At 45.1% G+C, this 22588-nt stretch overlaps 1 protein-coding gene across 1 annotated transcript; it reads right to left on the minus strand.

The window, feature by feature from the left end:
- Positions 1-1718: 1718 nt before the first annotated feature.
- Positions 1719-22001, minus strand: LOC122399917 (thrombospondin type-1 domain-containing protein 4-like). The gene is made up of 18 exons (XM_043400985.1): positions 21891-22001; positions 8755-8830; positions 7944-8095; positions 7222-7324; positions 6886-6988; positions 6652-6821; positions 5475-5679; positions 5238-5404; positions 5002-5107; positions 4808-4868; positions 4536-4720; positions 3826-3958; positions 3505-3748; positions 3180-3356; positions 2943-3107; positions 2612-2788; positions 2373-2538; positions 1719-2300 (listed from the first exon to the last, which is right to left on the minus strand). Exons 1-18 carry the CDS (start codon positions 21995-21997, stop codon positions 2185-2187), a joined length of 2613 nt encoding a protein of 870 aa, XP_043256920.1. The 5' UTR covers positions 21998-22001; the 3' UTR covers positions 1719-2184.
- Between the last annotated feature and the right edge of the window lie 587 nt (positions 22002-22588).

Here is a 22588-nt window from a genome sequence, read left to right on the forward strand (position 1 = left end):
AAGTACAAATTAAAGGCAAATGCATTGCAGAAAAGACAATTAAAGAATAATTGATCTCGAAATAACATGTATAAGATACGTAATTTGGTTTAGAAAGATATAAAGAAGCCGGTTGGATATCGAGGAAATTATGCGAAATACGACTCAGTTTTCTCACAATTTCGACTCAATTTATAATAGAAATGTATTAATTGTTAACGAAATTACCGTTAGAAAGCAAACGCGTGTAGTAATTATATATCAGCCGGTTAGAGACACACGCTCGGACACATCTTACCACGCCAACTTGTAACGTACGAATGGCGATTCTCCGCTGCGTCGAGCGAATCGGGGGTGACGAGGGGGAGCTCCGTTGTCTCGCGGAGCTCGGAAAGAAAGATTAAATCTCGTTTTCGAAGCTTAAAAATATTCCCAACATGGGAAAAATATAGCGATAATAAATAATTTGATAGTTAAATTTTAATTAAAAGATTTAATTCGAAAAAGCAACGAATATTCGAGACATTGGAACTTCTCCCGCCCACCACCCAGTGTCGCTGCTAATGAGACAATAACGTTATAATATAAAAATTGGCGGGACTAGACAATATCGTTGTAACATATCGTCATTATTATTTACGTTATAAATATTCCATTTGCAACGCTAAAATTGATCACGATAAGTTTAAATTATTTGCGATACTACTTTGAAATCAAACGCGATCATTTGGTGGTGCAATTAGCATCTGAAAAACTATAAAATGCTATAGCTACAGGCGAATACAATGATATAGTTAACAGAGATGACTTTCCATCCTTATTCGAAAATAAAGATGAAAAGCAATTTGTTGCAGCCCGTTCTTGAGACAGTTTGTCAGGGCCCCTTTGACTCCTTGAATCTTTTCTTTTTTCGACGGTCCTGCCAAAGCCTGAAATTTAATACCAAGCTCGAGCACTCCGTGAAATACGCAGATACCCAACAATTCTATTATAAGAATTGTTATCGGAACGCGTCTGAGGTAACTTGAGCTGGAAGAGCGTTTCAAGGGGGGTTCCCCTAAACCGTGGACGCGATGAGCGACTTCAAAGTCGCGGCAATTCCAAGAATTGAAAGTGAAACCCAAACAAACGGTATATGTATACAAAATCCTTTTAAATAGGATCACTTTTCAAATCCCAAAATTTATTTTATATATTTTCCATATACTAATCAATTAAACAAGTTTTTGTTACAGGAAGAAAAGGCTGGAATGGAGGGGTATCAAAGAATTTAATATACATTTGAAAAACACAATGGTCCATCTTCCTCGTATAGTTTAGTATAAATATAGTTTATTTTCACATTTAGTTTTGATCCTTATAGTTTAATTTCATTCTGAATGAATACAGTAACAAGTAGTGTTTCTCAAATTTTGTTTGGTTTTAGATGTTCTGATTTTTATTTATCTCCGTGGTGGTATGTGACACGATCATAAAAATAGTTAGAAATTATTTCTCTAGCGGTAGTGCTTACATCAAGTTTCTTTCGTTTGTTTAAAACTTACGTTATAATTACAGATTTCATTATACAAACAATATTACAGTGTATAGAATTTTTGTTTCTAATCAACGTTATTATTAGCCATGGAAATTCATGGATTAATTCCATTAATCGACTAATATTAATCACGACTTACTTCTGAGAACTAAATTTTCAATAATTTCAATATAAAAAGCTCAGTAAGTACAGTGAACTTGGCAATGGGTGAAATTTCATTCGAAGAAACGAAGTACTGCTGTAATTAATCAGCGATATAAATATAAGATTAATTTGATCGCTAGATCGCCAGCTCGATGTGGCGTTACTTACACATGTAAACGGTACACGGTAGCGTGCATGCAAATGGGTTGCAGCGTACTTAGGGGCGTAACAACGGACCGACATTATTTCGTCTACTACAAACGACTAGTATGCTTTCGTTTACTATTCCGTTTCCCGGGGGTTAACGTTCGAAATGAATTAAATAATTGTTCCGTAGCCTATCTCGCGGAGGCAGAACGACCACAGAAATAATTCTACGCGTGATTAGATAGGACATTGCGTTAAATAATCTTCTACATAATACGGTCTGTTTGCAACAGTTTTCGGATAGCAGACACGATTCATTCGTTCCATCGAACGATCCAGTTACATTATCTAAGGCAGAGCTACTGTGTTAATGACAATTACTCGCGGCACTTGCAGCACGAGTACTTGTAGTACTTTATCCGACACAGGCCATTCTTCACAACCAACGCACAGTTTGGGTGTTTGTCGACACACTCTGACGTCTCGTAGGCTTCTGAAATTGGGTAAAATATCTTGTCAAGACGTTGCAAAAAATGAATCGATTAGATTCAACAATTTAGCTTACTTTTCGGTGGTTTGCTCGGCGTCGAGATCTCATTCTCGCACGATTTTGAACTACATTGCAGCCTCTCGGTCGGTCTTGCGTCCTCCAGGCAATTCGAGTCCTCGACGCCCTCGAGAATGCAACGGACCAGTCTCGTTTGCACACCGGTGCCACACGTCGTCGAGCACTAAAAATAGATATTTATACGATCACAAAGTCAGGGTCCCTTGCATCACAGTGAATTTCTGCGTGTAATTTGCCTTCGACCAGCTCGAAGTGAACCATTCCGGTCTGCACACGGACACGCTGCATGGTTGCTCGGTTGCTGGCCTCGAATCGTTGCAATCGTGCGCTGGTAACACGACAAATTTACTGTTCGTCCTTGCTACGCAGAGAACCTCTCGATTCTGGACGCCCACTCCGCAAGACACAGAACACTGAAATTATAACATTAGATATAATAAGATATTCTGGTCTAGGGGGTTGAGCAAATGTGGTTCATAGTCTTGTTTCTTTGGTTCACTTTAAAGTCTGTACTAAAATACCCCTGTTAATGAGAACAAGTGTGTGTTTTGAGTATTTGTTACTAACTGATGTCCATGGGCCAATGAACCACTTGGCTTTATCGCACTTGGTCCCTTTCCCATAGCACTGCCTTTCCGTTTCCGGTCTCTCTGTGGGATTGCAAAACAGTTCACTGCCATCTGCACAGGCTACTTGCCTAGTCTCGACCCCCTTGCCACACTCGACTGAGCACTAAAACAAAAGATAAGAAAGGTCCAAGAAGCAAGAACATTGACTACTTCTTGTAGCAAAGAATAATTTTACCTTGGACGACCAATTGGAGTACAGCCAAGGTGCTCGTTGGTCAGCGCTGTTGCTTACACAAGACACAGAGTCGCAAACCTTTTCAGACTCTGGCTTGTTGAACAGAGGGCAGGATTTACCAGGTGTGATGCACGTGACTGTTCGATTCCTCACTCCTCTTCCACACGTTGCAGAGCACTGAAATCACAAGAACGATTGCTGAACGTTCCAAACGCGTGAAGATTCAGAATTGATACAAAGGAACACGTGTGAAACGAGTGGAGATGCTTAGAAGCGTCGAAGGGAGTCTTCAATTGTTTGTATTGATAAAAAAGGCCCCACTTACGGGGCCCCAAGGGCCGACGTCCCATCTGGGTGTGTCGTGCGGCGAGTGCATGTGCCTTAATTCCGGGCTGCAAGCCGGTTTCGTGCAGGTCTCCACGGTTAACAGGTCCGTCGGTCGGATGCACGCACCGGCCGCCACTTGCATCGTTAAATTCGCGTTTAATTCCTGTACGCACTCCAATTTTCGTGTCCTGGTACCGGTCCCGCAGCTGACTGAACACTCGCTCCACGGCTCTGCCCTCCATCTGCAACCCAAATCGTGATACTCTTTAATTTGTACGTGGTAATGGTTAACGTTCCAATTACAGACAGAATAATTTACTTGGCTAGACAGGGACGGTCGTTGCAACGCAATGGAGGCGGCTGCTGAGGCTTCTCCACGTTCCGACAACGCTTCTCGTTCACTATCATCTGGTTGGTCTCGCGAACACACTTGAAAATCGCTGTTCGAACCCCTGAAAGTGGTTGAATTTAATTGATGGGTAAACACCTTTTAGAAAGAAGTGTAGAAACAAAAAAGATACAAACTTAGGCTGGTGTGGGGTACATTGAGTAGGTAAAAGGAGACTACAAAGTTACTGTAGTGCTTGTAACTAGACTAGGGAATTTAGGGGTTGAGACAAGCTTTTAGAAAGCTCCCATTTCATTAATTCAATTAATAAAATTTGCAAGAAGATCCACAGTCTACTTATAATTAAAGATACATAGTCTCTAGGAATCTGACTACCTCTGCTTTAAAATTGTCTGAAATATTATTCTTTTGACCCTATGCACTCTGTATATATAGATATGTAGATAGTATTCATTGAAACGAACAAAGAGTTTTGGGAAGCGTGAACCCAGACATCTGACCCTGTTATTTCTGTCCAAACATAAATGAAAAGAAGCAGATTTTTTCGTGAAAGGCTCGGGCAACCACGCGTGGAAAATAATAACGTGGGAGGATCACGGATGTGTGGCTTCCTGCTAATAAATTTCGTGAATCGGTAGGGGACTTCCCACGCCTATTTTTTTTCCTAATTGATAATTCACCTCCTCCACAATCTTTGGAGCAAGGAGTCAATCCGAAGACCATCCACCCGAATTTCATTCGCTTCTTCCTTTTGGCCTTCGACTTTGGTTGATCGCCGGCCATCACGGTGGTAGGCGGATGCTTCATCTCTGCCTTCGGTGCTCTGTCGCGACTCCTGGGCGACAGATCAGCCTTCCGGTCGGGCCTGAAAAAGCGACGATGCTGCACGATAGCAAATTCTAAACGCTTTTCGAATCATGGAGCTTGAACAATAGCCTCTAGTAATATTTACATTCTGGTCAGAGCGACGCGAACGTCCGAATCGGGGATTTCGTTGCCACGATCCGTGGATCCTGCAACAAAGGGACGGTAACGGATCGCTTTTGCTCTTTGCGTGAGTCACCAGTGGTTCATAAAGTGGGTCGCGTAAGGACGTCACCTTGAAAAATGCAGTCGATTAAACGCCTCGTGGCTAAAAACGGTTACCTGTCGCGAAAAGCGGCGGTGCTATCATCGCCTTCCCGTTGGATGGTCCCTTCAGCGGCAACATGTACTTGTAAAGCACTCCGGGATTCATTTCCTGCGCCAGTATCTGAGAGGGGGGAACGATTTAAGAATACAACACACAATAGGGAACGGGGGGCAAAAAAAGAAAGAAAGAAACCGTGGGTGAAATAAATTCCGCGAGGGGTCAGATATCAGAGGCGTCTTTATGGTTGTACCTCTAAATGCAAAGAATCGTTCAGTGGCCCGGTTGCCAAGATGCACTCCACGCGGCTTCTGTCACCCCTCTGGTATGTTAATGTCGTGCCAGCCGCTTTATAAGTGCCGCTTGAACTATATGCCAACGGTCCATTCAAGATGTAACTACCGTTGCTGTCCCTCAATGCTAAACGGATCAGATTATTAAGAAACGTTCTCTCCTCTGTACACTTAGTTTTCTATACAAGATGAAGTACCCAAGAAGTTGCTGCTGAAACGAAGTTCGGAGATGTTGAGAGACACAGCTCCCTTCGGTATCGTGGTCACGGGTTGATGACCTCTGGGCAGGATTGGTTCCATAAAAATCCCCTCGTACAGTCGACAACCTTTACCCTGACCACCGCAGACACCACAAGCATCCGTCGTCACGCCTGAACCTACCACACCGTCGCAACCTACTGTCTGCAACAGAAAATTACGTGCAAATTACCGTTATGTAATGTTTTTGTACTGAGAGTCAATAGAAATAACTGATGAGGAGCGGGCAATACCTGGTCACCCATTTTGTTAACCCTTTGCACTCCAAATTATATTTCAATCTTGTTACCAGCTGCTCCCCAATGCTTTTAAGTGTTTTATTTGAAATTTACGTTAATTAAAAATTATCGTATTTTGTAATTTTCAAGTGTATTAAATAATAAATATAATTTAATTTCTTATTTATAAATATTTCAATAACTAAATTTAAAAATTGAATACAATAAAATTCTTATGAAATAGTCTTATGGTATAGAAAAAAGTTATTATTATAGAAAAGTTATTGTTATAGAATAATAAGAAAAAATTAATTATATTTAATTTTCATATATCCAGTGAAAATTATTATCTCTTTGGTTTGGGCTTGAAAAGATGTCATTCGACGTAGGAGTGCAGAGGGTTCAAACTTTGCACACTTGTAAATTTAGTTATAAGATAACAATAATTTTTTAAATATTAATGATCAAAGTTTCGTTATTAATCCATCACATACAGTGTCAATCTATTATGTATTAATTACCACCATTGGGCGTGATGGTAGAGTAAGGAACTCCCACCCAGTTGGTCCGAGTGCGATTCTCCATGACTACGAAAGTTTTTTCTCGGGATATGGATAAATTTAAATAATGAAAATCACACATAAAAATGCTAATTAACATTGTAATTAAGTACCTTTGTTAGCAATAAAATTTATAATGTTTATAAAAATTTGGTATTGATATCATGGTGGTAATTGCAACTGAGATTTGTGGATAATAATGAAAGCAATTAATATTTCTAAAATTATCGAATATCTACAAATCTACAAAGTGTGTGCAAAGTTTCAACAAAATGGAGGAGGGGTTAACACCCTCTCCTTAAGAACTTGGACTAAGAATCTCGTAATTAATTAATTACCTTGCACTGTCCAGTGACACATAGCCACCGATCTGTGCGTTCCATAGAGATTCCAGAATGTCCACGAACATTTGGAGCGTCGCAGGGTGTGCCGTCCATTACTGCCGGTTCAAGCGTTGCATAAAAACGCTCACCAATAGCGCGGCAATTAAGTGCACAAGAGTTCGGAGCTGACCAAAATAAATTACGATTACAAAACGGGACTTAATAAACTCTAAAAGCCCCCCAACTTACCATCTAAAAAGGGAACCCAATCGTAACTCTCGCCCTTGTAATTTCGTCCGTTGTATTTGGCGCATTGTTCCGCCCGCAAATCTTCTGGGAAGTTTGGACACCTCTGTCGGACAAGTAACAGATTACTTTTCGAAGATCGATTAACGATAAAAGTTTGGAATATTTTTAGAGGATCGAAAGGTGGTCCAGTTTATCGTCGAATGTAATAATTAACTCTTTTGGAGTGTCGTTCGACAGGCTCACCGTGGGCGCCATTAACAAAGTGCAAACGTTAATCTATCGCAGACAGTACTCAACGATGTAAACGTTGGCGCTGCACATGTCGCGTTGATTTACCTGCGTGTTGCACGTGTGGTATCTCTTGTACGTGCCGATGCAAATGGGTCGCGAGTTGCTCGTGCCGTTCCCCAAGATAATGCTCCTCTTCCTTAAGAGTCTCCTGAAACAAATCGTTCGTTTCAGTCGACCATTCTCGCGGCGGAAACAGCGACGACCATCGCTACTAGGGATCTACGAGCAAAGATATCCGTTTATTAAATTCGATAGAGAGATTTTGAACGGTAAATCCTTGCCCAGGTAGCGTTACGTGCAAATGTCAGCAACGATAACACGTTTCGAGGTCGCTGACTAGCGTGCAATCTTCCCTCGGCTACCGATCAGCAATTTGCTCGATACTTAACTGTTCCTCCGCTCGTAAACTGACACGCTTCCGAAGATCGATCCACGGGTGGAATTTCTCCACGAAATTCTGTCTGTTCGCGTGTAGGTGTTGCTTGGGACCGTTCGAAACCGCGAAACGGTTGCTCGCGACCTTTGATCGCGCGAAACGTTAACGGTACCGCGAGACGTGCGATTATTGGCGGGAATCGACGGTACGATAATCGATTACTCGCTGGTAATCGATAGTATGTTACGCGGCGAGCTGCGATAATCGATTACTATCGATACTGTTAAGTCTGGGTTAGGTCTGGGTTAGTTGCAATCGAGTTTCCTATCGATTTTTGTATAAGAAAGTGTTTTATCGTGCAAAAAAACTTTGAAAAAGAGGGTTTGCTTACTGATATGGCACACACTCGCGAGATTGAGACTGGATGCCGGTGCCACAGGTCCTCGAACACCCGCTCCAGGGACTCCAGGCGCCCCAGGTGCCTCTGATTCGATTGTCGCGTCCCAGACCGAACTGAGTCTTCTCCCGCAGCATGTGATACACCTGGAAAATAGTTTAGCGACTCTAGTCTTCTATCACTTGACAATTTCACGATGGACAGTTTCCAGAAAATGTAATTCTGGAAGATTGAGAAATCCTTCGGTGACAATTACGCGCGCGCGAAACGAACGGTTAACAAGGAACGCGTTTTCTCGAAACGATCACGCGAGGTCGACGGCGGTATCGCAATATTTCGTAAAGTAAACGGTTCGTTTAAGCGTAATAGAAACGCGGTACCAAGGCGGCGTTGCACGACACATAAATGTGTTTGCATTTTGCGTTCCTCGTTCGCCTGGCCTTGAGAACCGCAGCCAGCTCCGGTTGTAATTTAGGAACTTCTTCCAGTGTCGATTAATTATTCTTCTCGTGCCACCCAAGAATAACGTCTTCGTAATTGCTTATTAATTCCTGTAAGTGGATTAAATTAATATGCACCGGACGACCGCGCGTCGAGGATAAAGTATCGTAATGGGAGAGATCGTTGCGATACCGGTATTATATCGGTTGAAACGGGGATACCCCGTTCGAACAACATATTTCTGTTAGATAGATCGCGTAACGATCGATCGAAGCGATACTTGACGGTTCGATAGTCGAGAAAGAGAATCGATCTGAAGCTCGAATACACATTGATATCGATGTTACCTGGGACTGAGACTCACCTCGATGGGATACTTGTCGGGCACGTGGGTACAGGAGACGCTGGCCGCGGTGAGCATTGTCAGAGCTAGAATCGATCTGAAACAAAGATTGCAGAGATGCCTTAATTAATCCGACGTAATGGAATGCAATTTGTTATCGTCATTGTCCATCTGCGAGCGTTTTTCACCGAGCATTCGGCGACCGTTCAACCGAGCCAATTATCACTTTATCTCTGCAACTATCTATCTTTCGACCCGGGTCTCCTTGGTGGTAGACATTTCAAGAATACGACACTCTCCATTAAAATTCCGATATTAAGAATTTTTTTTCTCGAAAGCGCGCAGGATTTAAGGGGTACGTCTATTCACCAAAGATGTTTGTAATCGACTACTACAACTGGAAATATTTTTTTTAGAATGATTCGAAATTTTTTAATTTTGTCGAAAAATTCCCCCCTTCTCGAATTTTTTTCTCTAAAATGCGAAGGATTTCGGGAGTATGTGTAATAACCAAAAATGATTGTAATTAACCCCCCCAGCTAAAAATAATTTTTTTAGACTGATTTGAAATTTTTTAATTTCAACAGAGAATTTGCCCACCCCATGTCGATTTTCCTTAAAAATGCCGATTATACGATCATTCCAGATAATTGCGCGGCCGGTAATCGGAACTCTACTATATAATACCGACTCGAGACTAAACGATTCCACTCTGTGCATCCTCGTTCGCAATAACTAGTTTTTAAATCGCGTTTATCCGCCACAGAAGCGAATAAATCCACTCCGGTGATTAAAGTTCTGGGATACTCTGGTCAGCGACCCTCTTTTGAAGTTAATTTACAGGATACGGGGAGCAAGCGTTCTCGATCGTGCAGTCTGGAGGTCATAGATTTCAGTAGTCCTCGATTTTCACGGCACGGAATCGCGTGCATCCCCAGGTTGCAGCAGCGTGTGCAACGAATAGGCGCCAGACCATTCCGTCACGGCGATTATTAAAACTCCACCATAGATCTCGGATCTGGAAAGGGGAAGCGGATGAGGGAGAGGAAGATGCATACGGGGGGGAGCAGGGGAGGGAGGCTGTGACGCTGATTCGAGTAAACTGTGCCACTAAGCGCTAATAACGTTTCGCTTGTTGCGTTTTCTCGGAAAGCTTAATTAATCATTACGCCCCTGAGCGGAGAAAAAAGGGGAAACGGAGAGCGAAACAAACTGTAACGCGCCAGCAGTTGGGCATTTGGATACATGAAATGCACACGAGGAACACGAGCAAACGTTACAAACGAATGGAAGAACGATATGTACACAAAAAAATTATTGCTCGAGCAATTTCTAACGTTGAGAGTTCCCCAAAAAAAAAATTGAAGAAGAACCAAGAAGATTACTGTTCAGCTTCTGTGAGCTTCCTGTTGGACGATAATCAATTACGTCGCTTGCAAATGGTACCGTAGTTTATTAGACACGATTATTATGAATTGGAACGCGTGGCTCGGTATGCCCAGCACCTAAGAAAGGGACGTGCATGCAACCATTGCACTTGCTGCAGCTGCACTGGTCAGTCGCCACGGAGCAATCGTGCGCCCAGTTGCAACGGCGAACACGTGTTCCTCCATTCTTTGCGGCGCTCAGACCGTTCGGATTCCAGTTACTCGTGTCGTTTCGCCACGTTTCGATGCCCGTTACCTTTTGAACGACGCTACTTCAAAGAGTATTCTAGACTACAAATCAAAACAATTCGTCCTTTCAGAAGTTTCTAATTCGTGAAAACCTTAAGGAGATATACTATGATAAAAATGTCGATTATAGACGCTGTCATTCAAGCTCTGGACAAGCATGAGCGTAGTCTATTGCGCCTCTAACCGATAAACGCATCGTCATACACGAGTGTTTCTTATTGATCAGTTTTTAACATTCCTACGCCATTCAAGACAAGACCGACATTGTTTATCGACGACGTGTGACGCACCGACCGTGATAGCGAAGTCATAACGGGTCGAAGATACGACCCTCGCCGCGAGATATCTCGCCGCGAAGTCGATACACCCGCAAAAAACTCTATCTCGATCGAGTAACAGCGTGCGAAACGCTGGCGGGTTCGTTGTGTTCCTCGCCGGAAGAGATTCGCTCCGTGCGCCCCGGGATATTTCAGGAATTTTGCGACAGTATCAATGGCGGACGGTGCAACGGTCCGATAATGGCTCCCGCGGGACAAAGATGGCGGCGATTATCCTCGATATTGTTCGCGGGATTCATCCGTGTTATCTACAATTCAAATATAAACAATAAATCACAAGAAAAACAGATATATAATTTCTTTACTCTCTAATTTATAACTAGGAAATGATTCTGAGCTTTCTTCAGTGGAAATGAATGATCAAAACAAAGATGGCGGCGATTTTAGAGCCCCTCAATATTATTTTAGTCCATCCATGTTGTCTACAACTCAAAATGACAAATAAATCACAGTAATAATAGAAATACAATTGCTATATTGTCTAATTTATAACTCTGTGATAATTTTAATCACAATTCTGTGCTTTCTCCAATAAAAATCAATTATCAAAACGAAGATGGCGGTGATTACACAGTCCCCCAATATTATTTAAGTCCGCCCAAATTATCTACAACTCAGAAAACAAATAAACAACAGAAATAACATTAGTATATTCCCAAATTTATACCTCTCAGATGATTTTAATCGCAATGTAGGGCTTTTTCCACCGAATTAGCGAGGGATCGCGAGAAGAATTAAGTCGAGGGGTTGCGAATCGCTTCAGGAATGGCAGAGTCCGCTTGCCAAGGAGTAACTCTGAGATTCTTCATGGGATTCGTTCCGGTGCCGTGGCGTTTCTGCGGTCGAAAAGCGGATGAGAATAATTCGTCGGGAGTCGGCGTCGCAGGAGGCCGGGCAAAATGATTTTAACCACGGTGGTCCCCCGGTTACGGGGATTTTCGTCGCCAGGAGGGGGACTCGGGACCCCCCGTCCCCCCTGATACCGATACGTACGCGCCCGTAACGCAAAAAAGGAACGACTGTGAAATATGATGCACGATACACGTACGGCATTGTCTCTCGGGCAGGCTGTGAGGATCTTCGGCGTTAAACGAGGGAGAGGAGGAAGAAAGTTGCCCTCGGACAATGGGGGCGTGAGTCTCGAATGGCTCCTCTAATGATACCGGAGCACTTCGATACCGAGGCGTATAAATGCATGCATCCCGTGAGAAGCTGCGAAACATTCCTGTTTATGCGTGCATTAACCACGCACTCCTACCTCTCCCCCTCAATTTTTCCCTTTTTCCTCGCCATCGTCGAACGACCGTGCGAGCACAGCAAGATGGCGTGGCCAATATTTCTAGCCTGTTCACGAGGATGGCACTAACAAACGCAACAGGACACAATGGGATCGTGAACTTTCGCGTTCTGGTCGATCATTATCGATCGATCCCGGGCTTTTTACCGTGCTAATCAGCCACGAGCTGCATGTCGAGGAAATATAAGAGTTCGTTGTCGAATCTGATCGGATGATCTGTGCATGACCGAGCCAGCCATTGCTGGGGATCTTAATTCGATCGCGCTCGATATTAATAAACCGACAACGGGGGATCGTTTCTACGGCCAAAGATCAATCGTTCGGATAATTAACAGGAAGAGATATCCGTGGTTTCGACACACCGTTTAGAATCTTAAGCGATAACTGTACATCGACGAAATTTTAATTGCCCAATGGGAAGACGGAACTCTTTTACATGCGGCTTTTTCAGCCACGGCATAGTAATGTGACATGCCTATAAATACTACGCGTCTCTGAGGTGTTATTAATAGAAGCGTGGGAGGATGCGAGAGTGCTACGTGCGACGAATAACGAGGAACCGACTTTCTCACCTGGAGGAGGACACGAATGGACCAGGTGTCGCTCGACCCTACGTCTCAAACGCGCTCCCCCGCTTCGTTAACCTACATTCCCCTATCGAGCCTCTTAACTTCGAAATCTACGCTTCGATCGCACTCCCCAGGTGCTTCAAATAATTATTATACGTTAATTAAACCTTCAATAACTTTTAATTGAAGCACAGAGCCTCCCTGAGCCTAGATCTCTACGTCCACCCTCCCTCTGAACCTCTTCAAAGCGTTCTTTCTTCGTTTTCGGTGTTTCCTCCCGGGTCCATCGTCTTCGCGTTTCACTCTCCGATCCGTTGGACTCGTTTTCGGTGTATTAGGTTTCACGTGTACGCGAGAGAGTATTGCCCAGTCGTGCGTGCAGTTAACAAGACACGTTCAACCATCTTCATGTAGGTAAACCGCCCGCAGTTACTCCCGTACTAACTTCTTCCTTGGAGCAATTTTTGTTGCTCACCCGCACGCGAACATTTCTCAAATTTAAACGGAATCCAAGCGACATTTCGATCGTGCGGAGGCTGTCGAGGATCTTGGATTCCGTCCACGGCACGCGAATAGGAAAAATTCTGACGAGTCTATTTACCAATTTCGCTCGTGCCTCGAAACAGCAAAAAGACACTCCCTGAGAAGAAGACGGGTAGCCGAGAGACAGGCATGCACGCATCCTGACCCTCCTCCGTCCTCGTTGCACCACGTTCTTACGCGTACACGTCGGTTCACCGACGACGAGTGACGTGAAATTATAATTCCGTAAAATTAACGTTGCATATGTTAATTATTAAGAACCGGTCTTCGGGATCCTACGGCCACAACCGGAATATGATATATCATAATATGTGTATACACGAGTTACACATATTATGAGCGAGAGTTGCTCCGAAACACGCTTGCCTTTAAGGCCACCGGTACGGTCGTGGCTCTTTTATTTCTTTCATCCTCCAGGGGGACCATTTGTCGGTTTTTTGGGGCCACGACATTTCACTGACCTATGAAACAGAGGTTCCGATATAAGGTTACTGGATGGAATGTCAACGAAAGGTCAATTCAAAAGGAACGTTACCGACGGGGAACGAGAATCAAACATACGTTACCGACCGAGTCTGTGTGTGTGTTTTTCTAGCAATTTCTTCGATAATATGAGAAAAAAATCCGCATGGTAACTCCTGAAAAATTCAATATGTTAATTATAAAAATTCTTATAACGTTTTTAGTATCCCCATGTTAAAAGAATAAATGTTTTTTGGGAAATTCTAATGGCGGCCCGTATGGACGCCATCTTGGAAGACTGTAATTACCGCGAGGAAATTATTTTCTCGTTTACGAAGTCGACAGATCGCAGACTGAATGTCTGAAGGATCAGAGCACCGCGAACGGGCCACTTAAATCAATTAATTTCCGTTCCGTGCCGCGCGGCCACCGTCGAAGGGGCGTTAACTAGCCTGTAGACTTCGACTACCGATAAACCCGAATTCCATCGTGTCTAGCCTCATCGTTCGAGCAACTATCGAACATCGAATACCACTTCCCTCGATAGTCTATTTCCGTCGACCCTTCAAAAGTACCATTCGAACCGCCGTAACGCTGTAACGCTCTCCGATTCGCGCAAAAAGCAACCGACAGGTAAATGGGCCTGCGATGTTCCGCGTTTCGAAATGATTACCACCTTTTCGAGCCGGTATCGTGGTTGTACGTGCCGCGAAATGGAACCAATTTCCCGGTACACGGTCTTCCATTTTGCGGGGAGGTCCTCGCCAACCATGACCTCCGACCTCGACGACAAAAATGGCCACAAGTGCTCTGGAGCATTGTGTACTTTGATAAAAAGGTGCTCTTGGAACTTCCGTTGACACAAAGTAAACAAAGGTCTCATGAAGCAAAGTACACGGAAACACGAGTAAACTAGAAGATAACTAGAAGATACAATTATTATAGTGAGAAACGCTGATCATAAAACGAAGCAAGCTCTAATTTTATCTACATCGAGGGAGCGTGTTTCGAGCGTTATCGAATCGCTGAGCTAATTAGTCGTTAACGCTGTAACGATCGCGGTCGGTGTTACCGAGCCATTAAGTCGGTTTGATCGAAGGAGAAGGTCGTAGGCGCCACGAGGGCCTCGTATGCTTTCGAATGCAACGTGTGCACCATGCAACATTTTTTTTTGCTGGACTAGGAGCGTCGTAAATAGCACGATAAGGAAGTCGGCCGCTCCGTTATCTAGCCTCCCCAACAGACAAACCGAAGATCCCCGGCATAAATTCGATGCGGATCTGGACACAGCAAGATGGATCTGTTCGTAATTTTCTTCCTGAAGCAGATACGCGCGCACGCACGCTCGCTTCCGAGTCAAGTTTCGGAGCGATTTATCGCCGGCTGACTGCTAACTTATCGACTATTGTTCGATCGTCGCGAATATGAGAACCGCACGGCCAGATGTGCACACGTCCAAACTCGAACGTATACCTCGAACGTATCAACTTTCTGCGGGAATGCTGAAACAGAATTTCATTGCAAGTTGTAACGTCGAGAATGTTACGTTCGAGAGCGACGGTCCGAGAATAATGCGCCGGAAAACGCACTCATAAAAGATACTCTTAGAGACGCGGAAGGGTGAACGCACCGATGTTAACACTTTACCAACCGGTAACCTAGTAATCGACTTTTTAACACGTTACCGATCGGTAACTTATCGACTTTTTAACACTTACCGACCGGTAACTTACCGACTGTCTTGAAATTAAAAAATATTAAATTTAATCACTTTCTAATGATAGAAAACGAACAATACAGTACATACTTTCATAAAGTTTCATTTAACACGTTTATAAGTGTAAGAAGAAGCTTTATATTCGCAAATATTAGCCTAGACGATCTCTATCGGTCGGTAAAGTGTTCTTCCACCTGTTGCTCGGTGGATAACAGAAGGTTTCGTGTTCGATTAAAGTTCTAAAATTGAAAAGGGACTTCCAGTAATAATAAGGCGGAAAGTTGAAGGGCTCGACGCTCTCCGCGGCCGGAAATAATTAGCTACGACCGGATATCGGTAGGCGGTGGCGTCGATGGAGGACAGTGTGACTCCCAATCGACTTTTACGCCGAGCGTTCGTACCTTTTGCTATGCCTGGCGTGGCCCTTCGATTCGCTCGAACACAATACACGTAGCAGGCATACAAGGCATTGTTTTGGTCGAACAAGCGCGGCTGGCTCGTTTAACGAACGGCGGGCACGTATATCGGAAAGCTCACGTATACCGTTTGTTTCTCGCTCGGTGGAACGGGCGGAAGCGACGTTATCTCCGTTCTCGCCGATTTTGATCTCTCTTTCTCTCTCACGCACGCGTTCTCAGTCACCACCCCCAACAAAAAAATTTACGAATACAATACGCGAAAGATGGGACGCGGTTGTAAGCGATACGGAATTACAGTTGCTCGTACATTTATCGTAGATCGATCTGGCCCTTTGTTTACGTAGCTTTGAAGTAAAACGATCACCAATACGGATCGAAACGCACCGGGGGCCTTTGGGAGCCAATTATTCTTCCACCGCCAGCGAATCGAGTTTTTAACGATTTCTATAATTTATATGGATCGAAACGATCACTATGACTTTTTTATAGTATCCTAAACTCGTTACAATAAACACCCAAGAGAGGGTAACATGCTTTAATACGGTACAATTGGTCTCTGCAAGAAGATGGCGCGTAGATGGCGCTGTCAGCGCGGAACAGAATTTCGGAGGATCTCCGCGTCCATGTTTCACGTTGAATAGCGTTAAATAAACCATGTTGGTCACTCGTGCGAGTCCTCAGGGTTGTATGTAACGTTTACAGAGCTTGGCCAATTCCTTCCATGCGTGCTGAGCATTCCATCAACATTTTTATCAAAGTGGGGATTCCAATCCCTCTAAAAATACATCTGTACTATCAAACATTCTTAATTGTCTTTCACATTAGCAATTCCAAGGGTTTATCGAGCAACTTATGTAGTTCGACTGGTACAGAAGTAATACAATATCAGCTACTTAGCGATGCTAGCGAAACATGGACGACAATGGCTCTACAGATGCGGTTTGCATTCGGAAACCTCGGACAATAACAGTGGGAACGTTGGCTATTCGAGCCTCAATACTCAATATTTGAATATAATTCAAAATTGTGACCGCGGACTCGTCTATACCTAGAAACGCTTGATGACTGTTGGAAACAGACGCGAAGACGTTTTAAATTCCCTCGTGGAGGCATCGAGTCACGTCTCTATATGCGAAACGTGCAACATATTTGCGACGTTTCTGCGGCGCGTTTTAATCTGAACCCTAGGTGGCTCGATCCGTACTATTCGAATACATTAATAACGTAAATATAGAGCTACGGTGTTTTTGTTATACAAACGAGCCGCTGTAACAGTAGTGGGCCAAGAAACGCGCGGTTTCCGGAAGGAAATCGCCGCTAAAATATCAACAGGCGTGTGGCCGCGTAGCACAGTGTTCGCGACATGGTTGGAATCGGTCGGTGAACGGTAACTTCCGGCAAACTGCTAAATCCGAGTGTCTATTTCGAGACGCACAATCCATCGATGACGCTGGAACGACGCAGTCCCGGAATAACGTTTACAGAAAACAGAGAGATCGCGTTAACAAACAACAGAAACATATCTGTTCTACGAATAAAAATAATATCACACTTTTAACACTTGACGGTTCCCGCGTCCCGATTTCGAACAGTTTCCAATTAATCCAGCTCGCTGGAACGCGACGGTCGAGCGTACCTGTGCCTAATTAGCGGCTCTGGTTGCCAATCTCTGTGCAACAACGTCGCGCAGGACGCACAGACTCGGATAATCCGTGGGAAAATGGCTCCGTTCGAGCTTGGGACACGCGTATACATATAAAGTTTAATAATAATCGCGATGAGTTCGATACAGTTGGAACGGCTGTCGTAACAGGGCCAGGTTGCAATAAAGAAAAATGGAGGGAAGAGAAACGTTCGAAAACGCGGAATAAAAATTGCAGAGAGCGTGCACGCGGCTGATCAGCTCGCCCACGATCTCGTTCGAAAGAATAATTATAGGTTTCGCGTACACGACGGGATAGGATATGAGATGGCACCGCTGGCGGTGTGGCGCGGTGGTTCACGTCGGGCCACGCTATCTCGCGCTCACTGAAAAATAAACGAGCAGGCACCGTTTAATGCCGTTTTCGAGCGCCCCGCCTCCGCGGCCAAAGGAGTTGCGAGACATGAACATTCTTATCTGATGCGTCCGGTACGCGTCCCAAGCTTGCACGGTGCACAATACCTAGCCCCCTGATAGCCGCCAGCCGTGTTTACAACAATTCTTCGCGGTAATGTGGAACACCATCGATCGTCGAACGCGCCTCGAGCTACGCGACCGTTCGATCATCTCTGCGTCAACGCGGCCATCCGTCAGGCGATTTTAGAACCGCGTTATTGGAGAATAACAAGGCTCAACGGACAGGTAAATAGGCTGGAGAGACGACGATCGGTGGTACGGCAAGCGTGTAGTAAATAATAACGTTATCGTTCCTCTCGTCGGGAAAATTTGTGATGGTGTCGTGGAGCGCAGATAAAAGATCGTACAACCTATTTTTTCCGTGACTATCTCGCTGAGACCAAGATACCGCACAATAAAGAACGTTGTTCTAGTCGACATAGTCGGCGGATAGTTTACAAACGTTACGAGAGATTTACGGCGCTTGCGCGACAGAGAAAGACGCAAATGGACTCTGTTCGACAATATTTTCGGGATCAAAGGATCCTCCGTGTGTTTAAAAGGCACGAAGCGTTACAATGATCTATAAGTAGGCGTCGATTTCACGTCCCGTTCCCCTTTTCGACCCTCGTCGTTTGCTATACTCGATTCGTAGACGAGCGCCGCGAGCTCTTAATCGCCGGTCGCGACCAGGAAGCTTCTGTTCGTCGGATTTATCGTCCACGACGGATTGCGAACCTCCGAGCGAGACGGCGGTTACAAACGCAAGAGAAAACCTAATTGCCAGCGGCCGGGAGTAGGAGCAACGCTCGGGAACGCCGGTCTCCCGAAGCGCGGATGATCGTACGAATGCATCTTTAATTCCACGCACTTATCTCGAAATCAATTTAAATCTTGGCCGTCCGCGCGGTTCCTATATGGCGAGGACAGGCTTTGTCCGTACGCCGACGTGGATCAGCCCCGTCCTTTTTCCCTTTCTCGTGCCGTGCCGCTCGGGATATAGCGTACCCGCGCGCATAAAGGCCATTGTTGCAGAAAAGGGACAGGGGACGGGTACGACGTTTCTCGTACGGCTCATTCAGCATGCAGTTGCGCCGAGGTTATCGCGCTCCACGGACGTTGATAGAATACGCATCGTCGCGGGGTTGCGGGTCCCCGGTGCCGGGGCGTCGTAGCTGTCAACGCGTCTCGAAACTGTCGACGCTCCTCGCTGCGGGACTCGATGCGAATCAACGTCAACCGTACGCCCCCGCACTCGCTGAACCCTCCTATTTCACCCTATCGATACAATTGCAAACGCCTCTCGCTTCTATGACACTCGGTCCCATCCTCTCACAGGTTACATTCGTTAGGTTACAATAATTCACACTCAACGTTTCCAATATACAATTCAACGCAATCGTCATCTTTTTCCTCTAGGTTGCATCTTCCATACGAATCAACATCACTCGTCCGCCCCTAATTGCAACCTCCTCCAGCTTTTATGACACTCAGTCCTATCCTCTAACGCGTTACATTCGTCGTTTAGATAACAATAATTCCAAGTCAACGTTTTCAATATACAATTCAACGCGATCTTCAACTATTTTCTCCTAGGAATTTGTTGCATCTTTAATAAGAATCAACGTCACCAATTGCAACCTCCTTTCGCTTCTATGACACTTCGCCCTATCTTCTCACGCGTTACATTCGTTAGATTACAATAATTCCTCAGTCAACGTTTCCTATATACAATTTAACGCGATCTTCATCTTCTTTCTCTAAGAATTTGTTGCATCTTCGACACGAATCAACATCACCAATTGCAACTTCCTCTAACTTCTATGACATTCAGTCCTATCCTCTCACGCGTTACATTTAGTCTTTCCACGTCCTTTAGATTACAATAAACCCCAGTCAACGTTTCCAATATACAACTCAACGCGATCTCGAACTTTTTCCTCTATTTGTTGCATGTTCTCTCAAGTAACGGGTGGCGAAGCTTGGAAGGTCACGGTGACGTGAAACGGCGGAAACACGGCGAACATGTGCGCGCGCATAATGGGCCTAATTGTGAGTCCCATGCGAAAAAGAGAAGGCTCGCCGCGAGAATTACGAGGTGGTCGTGGAGGCGCCACGCTCCGAGCGTGCTCGCCGCGACTTATGAATAGTATTCGTTGTACGTACGTGAGTGAACCGCGGGTTTATTGCCGGCGTTCACGGCAACTCTATCTTCGGTTCCACGAGATGGGATCGGTTCGCTACTACGCGAGGCCCTCGATACATCCATCGAAACGAATCGATCCCGGACCGTGCACAGCTGAAACAGCTGATCCGTAATTAAACGATAGTTCCGTTCTCTGAAAGGTGCGTTTCATTGACCCCCTGGGCGTTCTTCAAGTTCTTCCTCAAGTTATAGGAGTTTTCTTTTACTATTCCTAATCTCTTTGATAACCCTTAGGTGAGCAGGTGCTGGAGAACGCAGAGAGGAAGCAAACGCGATGAATTTTCGTCCGTCAGTGAAGACTAAGATTGCACGCCAACTGCTCTTCATATTTCCGACTCGTACGCATCAGCAGAGGCTAATGCACCTTTGTTTGTTTGTCCTTCCAACCCCTTTCCGGGGCGTACGCGTCCGCGCGATCGTGTTTTACCAGCTCCGCGAGTAATTGATCGATATTCGAGTCCGCCTCGCGGTTCGCACCTCGGAGATCCGAGACTCATAGTCTTTCCGGCTCGTTTCAGGTTATCGCTCCCCCCGGGGCTCGTTCCTACGCTCATCCGCCGCGCTCGATGCACAAACACACGAGATACACGCGATACACAATGCGCCGCGGACGCAGGTTTTGCGCTCGTCTCTTTGACTATGCACGCGAGGGCACACTATGGTCGCGGAGGGTGGTCCTTATGGGTCGCGATAATCATCTTACAATCGATGTTGCTTGATACAAAAATTACAATTCCCTCAGCAATACTCGCGAATCAATACAATGTAAACGTTACAATTTTGATAATAACAGGAGCTTCTTTACACATTTGCTTGGAACATTTTACACCCATGTAATACACGACTGCCGCATGTTTTCGTCGCCCCGTGTTATCAGGAACACGAGTGGATCACAAACGAACCGTGGGGAACTCGTCCACATACCGTACGTAATGTACACCGCATGTGATCCACCTATGTGCCCGCATACACGCATCCGTACACGCGCGTAGACTCAACATAATTACTCTACATGCCCCGGTACAGATTGCTTATTGTTCGCGTGGCTCCTTCCTCTCTCCTTCGTAGCCATTTTTTCCCCCTTTTTCTTCGACGCCTATCAGACCCTACACGCCGGATTAATGTCACAGGGTGCACGATGTTACTTTCACGGTTATCAGCCGAATTTGGAATTCACATCTTTGTCGTTTGTTCCACGTCCACTTGCTATGCAATTACAGGCTTTGTTAGGTTTCCAAGACAAAAAGAACGACGAAGATTCGTTGCGTACGAGAGACCAGACGGATCGTATGATAAAAGAAAGACGACGTAAACGTTTCCCAGTACTTGGCGGAAAATCCGTAATCGAAACCAGTAATTATGCGCGGACATGCTGCACGGCGTACAAAGAATGCTTCGCAGATAACAAGGGACTCCCTGCCCCGGAGCATCGAAAGTAACGAGGGCAAGGATTGATGTCCGTTCGTTCGGTACGATCGAGAATTATTACGAGGTGTCCGTATTAAAATAAACAGCGACCACGATGTGTACGCACGAGAGAAAGAGAGCTCGTTAAAATGACGAGTTATCGAGCGGGGTATCGTGTTTCGGGCGTTATTTTTTCCTTTCGCGTTTTCGAACAAACCACACGCTCGCGGTCACCGATAAAAATCGCGTACAAATTTCACGCCCCATCTTGCTTGTCCAGTATCGTGTTTCGACGTTAAACGCTTTAACCAATCTTATGTTTACAATTGTGTACAGCTTATTGAACGCCTCAGATCGCTTAGTGAGGGATTTTTCGGTTTTTAAAAGTCTAAATTAGCCACGAGACTCGCGTAATCCTCACTCACCCGACATTCTTGACCGTGATGCGACGTTGTGTGCACCGTAGGCGCCGCGGTGAATCCCCGGTACCCCGCAACCACCGGTCATTCCTCGATTTTCGTGAACGATCCATGAAGATTTTCTCCGAGGCTCAGGCCATCCTGCACGAGAAACGCGATGCGTTATAAGGCGAAACCTCATTATCGGTTGTGTGATACAGAACGTTAGCAGAAGGCAAACTAGCGCTGGATGCCTTTAGACCGGTTAAGGTCGATCGCCTTAAGTCTCTGCCTCTAACTTTTATCCTCTCTCGTTGTCTGATAAACCGTCACGCCTGTCGAGAGACTTCGCTGGATGGGCTCTGGTCGCAAAAGTTTCCCGTTGGGAGCGAGAATCGCGACGGAAAGATTTGGAGCACCGAGAGACGCCGGTCAGAGCTCGAGTATAAAAGTCGTAAAGAAGCAATTTACGGGGCACGATATATTAAATCGCTACTTGGCGAACGCCCGTATAAAGAGGCATCTATATTCACGGGCTTCTTGTCAGCGTGCGTGTATCGTTGTATGAACAGCTGTGAAGAATGCGGTACGGCTCGCAGCCCAGCGATCAATTGCTGGAAAATCGGCTGTAAATTTCGTGCTTGAAAGAGGATCTAACGGATGCTTTCCGGAACGTGGATTACTTGGAAACATCAGAGATTCGCGCTAAATTGACCGTACCACAC

The sequence above is a fragment of the Colletes gigas genome, unplaced genomic scaffold (assembly GCF_013123115.1).
Source record: "Colletes gigas isolate AHSC1104 unplaced genomic scaffold, ASM1312311v1 Colletes_gigas_Sc00015, whole genome shotgun sequence".
Taxonomy (NCBI): domain Eukaryota; kingdom Metazoa; phylum Arthropoda; class Insecta; order Hymenoptera; family Colletidae; genus Colletes; species Colletes gigas.

Bases quoted from the DNA above. Each gene is read 5' to 3' on its own strand.
- LOC122399917 (XM_043400985.1), bottom strand. From the start codon at position 21,997: ATGGATCGTTCACGAAAATCGAGGAATGACCGGTGGTTGCGGGGTACC. The intron at 7,325-7,943 runs GTAAGCAAACCC...GATTTGTTTCAG, and splicing joins CGCGAGTGTGTGCCATATCA to GAGACTCTTAAGGAAGAGGA. The intron at 4,869-5,001 runs GTAACCGTTTTT...CCTTTGTTGCAG, and splicing joins ACCGCCGCTTTTCGCGACAG to GATCCACGGATCGTGGCAAC.